At 43.7% G+C, this 4992-nt stretch overlaps 1 protein-coding gene across 1 annotated transcript in view; it reads left to right on the forward strand.

Annotated features, from left to right (window-relative positions):
* Window positions 1-2010: 2010 nt before the first annotated feature.
* The window catches only part of WIF1 (WNT inhibitory factor 1), an 85664-nt gene continuing 82682 nt past the window's right edge, over window positions 2011-4992 (forward strand). Inside the window, exons 1-2 of the mRNA XM_004381547.2 lie at window positions 2011-2309; window positions 2765-2904. Coding sequence (XP_004381604.1) covers window positions 2162-2309; window positions 2765-2904 — 288 coding nt within the window. The 5' untranslated portion in view covers window positions 2011-2161. The remainder of the gene's footprint in view (window positions 2310-2764; window positions 2905-4992) is intronic.

Below are 4992 nucleotides of genomic sequence, written 5' to 3' on the forward strand. Positions count from 1 at the left end.
GAAACAAATATTTTTGCAGTATTTTAAAGGAAGAGTGGCTGTGAAGCTTTGTATGCAAACAGCTTGAAGTATAACTTATTTATCAGTATGGCTAAGAATGGGTTTTAAAATCAGAGTGCCTGGGATTTGAACCCTGCCTCTGCTGCTTACCAGCTGAGTAACCACAATCGTGTTACGAAACCTTTTGGGGCCTTGTTTCCTTATCCGTAAAATGCGAGTAATAATAGTAGCTACTTAAAAGAGGCAGGAGTCCCTGGGTGGCGCAAATGGTTAGGCGCTGAACTATTAGCCAAAAGGTTGATGGTTGGAACTCACCCAGAAGCGCCTTAGAAGACAGGCCTGGGGATCTGCTTCTGGAAGATCACAGCCTTGAAAACTATGGAATGTACTCTGCACCCACAGGTTGCCATGAGTCGGGATCTACTCCATGGTAACTAACAACAACTGAAAAGAGATACTTAAAAGTATTTTAAAAATTAAGATACTACAAATTCAAATCAGTCATAACTACATAGACTAATTCCTTTTAAAGACCAACAGTTGTATAGCTGAAAAGACTTCATAATTAGAAATAGTCTGTTGTCGTTTGGAACTTTTACGACCTACCTAACATTTATTTACCTTAGTGCACATGTCCAGCTTCTCTTCCTGCGCTTCTCTTTGTTTTCCCTTTTGAGGTGTCCAGTACTCTACAAAGGACTGAGACAAACACCATGCCTAACCTCAGACACTCTATCTCTGGGGCATTTGTCTGCAGCATCTGGGTGGTAAAGAACAAAGAAAAGTAAACAAACTTTTTCTTATGCTGCAAACTTCCCAAGTTTTTGAAAAATCTTTTGCTTCCATTTTCTTTGTGCATCCAAGGAATTAGGCAGAAGTGAAGAATAAGTCCTTTCTGTTGGGAGTGGGTGGGTGGGTTACGCTGTAGCCCACTGCCAGCCAAATGCGCTTCCCACAGGCAAGGCCAGGGTCTTGGTCTCAGCCTCAAGCACCCTGCGATTTCAGTACTTGCCAGCGCTTCCAAGTTTCTTGACACACCAGCAAATATGAAGATATTCATGACTTTGGGGGTCCCACCCCAGGGGGTCAGGTACGCCTGTCATCCCAAAACCAAAACATTTGCCATAGAGTCGATTCCAACTCACAGAGACCTTATAGGACAGAGTAGAACTACACCATAGGGTTTCCCAGGAGTGGCTGGTGGATTCAAACTGCCTACCTTTTGGTTAGCAGCCTAAGAGCCCCGACAACTTTCTAGGCGCTGCGGGCTCAGCAGGGACAGCGTCCTCCAGCGCGCACCGCAGATGCAGAATAAATGCCCTGCACCCCTGCCAAGCGGAGCACCTGCAATCAGGGCACCACTGGACAGTTCAGTCTCATGTTTTAACTGAGTAGGAATGCACAAAGTGTCAGCATTGGAGCGAGGAGCAGAGAGGGTAGGGTTTGCAGAGAGTGAGAGGTATGATACTGGCATAAAGGGCGAAGAGGCAGAAAATGCGCATTCAATTAGCACCGAGGTCGAAAGGGTAGTTAATCATATCATCATCATCATCGTTAGCGCACAATCGAGCCCCGGTTTTTCAGTTCACCCCATTTTCTCCTTCCACTCATCTCCTGGCTGGAGGCAGGGGGCGTCGCAGGAGTCCCTTTGAGCATCGTCTGCTTGCCCGCACCCCTCCACGTGCCCCCTTCGCGCGCCCTTTCATCCCAAGCGGCGAGGCCTCCGGGGGTCGCCGCACGGCCCCGCCCCGGCGCGGCCCCACAGCGCCCCCCAGTGGTGCCCGGCTTGGCTCGCGAGTCCCACTCCTCGCTCGCGCGGGCCCTTCCGGCTCTTCCTCTCCCGCTGTATTTAACCCTCACGGTTCGTGCTAGCATCTCCTGCTCCGCCTCGCTTTCCCGTTTGCCAGTCTTCTGCCTCTGCCTCCTCTTCTCCCTCCAGCGCCCCCACCTCTCGCCCAGTTCATCCCTCCCCCCCACCCCCTTCCCGGGCTCTCCCGGGCTCACTTGTGAGCCGGGAGGCTACACGCCCAGCAGTCTAAGCGGGAGCCGCTCAAGCGGCAGGAGCTGTAGACGAGCAGAGAACGTAACGGCCGCAGGTTGAATAGGTACAGCAGAAAAAGTTACAGAATCTAGCGCCACCAGCGAGGAGGTCCCAAGCAGCATGGCCCGGAGAAGCGCTTTCCCCGCCGCTGCGCTCCGCGTCTGGAGCATCTTCCCGTGCCTGCTGATGCTGCGGGCGGAAGCCGGGCAGCCACGGGAGGAGAGCCTGTACCTGTGGATCGATGCTCACCAGGCGAGAGTGCTCATAGGTAAGGCTCCCGCCCCCAGCGCCGGACCCTGCTGTGCCTTCACTCTCTCCGCTCGCTCTTCTGTTAAAAGAGGGATGCGTGATATGTTTTCAAAACATAGTTTCAAAGAAAATTGCTCCCCCTTTTTAATACTTTTTTTTGTAATCTGAAAGCTTGTAAACTTGTCTCTCAAGAAAGCAAAGTTGAGCTGGCGTTCTGATTATGCTGTTTCTAGTTTTTACAGCCTACGTTTTTAGGTGGTTCCAGCGTTTGTTTGCATCAGTTAGCTCCATGTGTCTGTCAGCATCATTCTTACCACATGCAGAGGAAAATCAATCTCAGTAGCTTGGTGGATGCCAAAGGCAGGTGTTTTGTGCAAAAAATGGCCCATACTGATTCTTTGGTTTTCTTTTTGCAACTTCTGATTTGGATTTTCTCAAGTCCACCCAGTCTGATAGTTTGTTTCTTAAAAACAGGATTTGAAGAGGATATCCTGATTGTTTCAGAGGGGAAAATGGCCCCCTTTACACATGATTTCAGAAAAGCACAACAGAGAATGCCAGCTATTCCTGTCAATATCCATTCCATGAATTTCACCTGGCAAGCTGCAGGGCAGGTAAGTGCTGATAGGCAAAAAAGGTGGAGAAAATTACCCTTTGATATTTCCACTGCCTGCTGAAAGGTAGAAGTAATATCGTATACTGTTTAGTCTGGTATATTTTTCAATTCTTAAGAGTAATTTTTCATCTGATCTCCAAAACAAATAATGAATTAATTCCCATTTATTTAGAGTTGTCACATAAGTTAAAGATTTCAAAAGGGCAAGCAATGTGTCTAAGCTCACTATTTTGATAAGGCTCAGTGTCTTCAGGCTGCTGGGATTATAAAGAACTCAAAGACCAACGTTTCTGGTTACTGTGATCACTGACATTAAAATTTAACATAATATTTTAAAGGTTCTTTTCCATAGTATGTGCTAATCAGTTGTAACATTATTTATACTTTACAACAAATTTTAAAGTATATAAATATTTTTGACATTGTATAAAAAAATCGGTATATTGAAAGTTATTCACTAGAACATAAACGCTATGTATTTCCGGTAGAAGTTCACAGGCTCAAAGAGTGTCATGTAAGAAAGTTCGTAAAATATTTCAAGCTATGGATTTTTTTTTAAGTTACTAGTTTAAATATTTTCATATGGGAAAAGAAAGCTACAATTCATTTCTGTGAAGAAGTGTTTCTATTGTTCCTTAGTACATTAACATCTTTTGTATGCTACATTTTATATATTTTCAGTATAACATAACCTCTGGTTTTGGAAAGAGAGGGAGAATAAAATTCTTATGTGAGTTTAATTTCTTTTGTGCAATTGAAAAATTTACTCTAGAGGACAACTGGTAAGTCATGAATTATTTTGCTCATTAGTTGGTAAAATGTGCTTACTAAGAAAATCATTGCAATTAAAATCACATTTGCAGGTCTTTTTATGTGAAAATTATTTAAATGGATAAATTCATAAAGAATGTGATTCAGAAAACACTTTATAAAAAGTAACTGTTTTGACTTGAGAAATGACTTTGGTACCCTCTCATTACCTGTTATGGAGCCTTGGTGGCACAGTGGTTAAGAGCTATGGCTGTTAACCAAAAGGTTGGCGGTTTGAATCCACTAGCTGCTCCTTGAAAACCCCCTGGGGCAATTCTACCCTGTCCTATGAGTGGGAATTGACTGGACGGCAATGGGTAATTACCTGTTTTTGAATGGTCCTGACCATTTTAGGTCTGTCTTATTTTCCTTGGATCTGTTCTCTTTTTTTCTTCTATAATAGATCAAGTATGGACACCAAAGGGTTTGGTTTTTGGTATAGACCCTTCACATTTCCATTGTTTTGTCATACAAGATAAACATTTTAAATTCGCTAAGGTCATGACAGGAATGTCATCTATTCTAATGCCCCCATTTTGCAGACAAGTTCACTGAGGCTTCTACTGCTTATAGTGTGATTATTTCTTTCCTTCCTAACCTGCTCTTCATAGCTATTTTATGGAAAATCAATTTTGGAATATTGTGAAATCAGTAATAAATCAATGAATATCCTTTTATCATCTTTTCTTTTCACCTGAATCTGTTTACTTGTGGATGACCACTTGTCAGAATGGTCTCAATGTTAATTCTATATTTTCAAAAAGAACAATTTGACCTATACTTTTATGGATCCATAAGAACCGTTAGAGGTAGCCTGAGTTGTACACCTCTAGCTGAAAGAGTATGGTGACTGTAGAGGCAGAAAATGTCAACATCTGTAATGTTTTTTGCATATCAGTTCGTCTTCCAAAGAATGGAATTTGAAGCAAAAGCTTAAGTTCCATTTTATCTCCCCTGTCGCTTTGTAGCTTAGTGCTTGTTGGCAAACATTGGCATATTGTTGAGTACAAAATGGACTGGCATATCAAACAATCTCAGGACTGTTTCTTGTAGGACGTTAGGGAAGATTGTGGAACTGGCAGGGAGATGAAGCCTCTAGCATCTTTTCCTCTCCTGCTTTGGTACTGGTTACTCATGTGGATTATCTTATTCTGCAGGGGAATGTTAGCACCTCAATTAAGTTACCTTCCTCTCTCTGCTCTGTCTGCCCTGGAGACATTTCCACAGGTAGCTACATGAAATCTGGTGTCTTTTTTGGGGCGGGGTTGGTTGGGGT

Source organism: Trichechus manatus, unplaced genomic scaffold (assembly GCF_000243295.1).
Source record: "Trichechus manatus latirostris isolate Lorelei unplaced genomic scaffold, TriManLat1.0 scaffold00086, whole genome shotgun sequence".
Classification (NCBI taxonomy): Eukaryota; Metazoa; Chordata; class Mammalia; order Sirenia; family Trichechidae; genus Trichechus; species Trichechus manatus.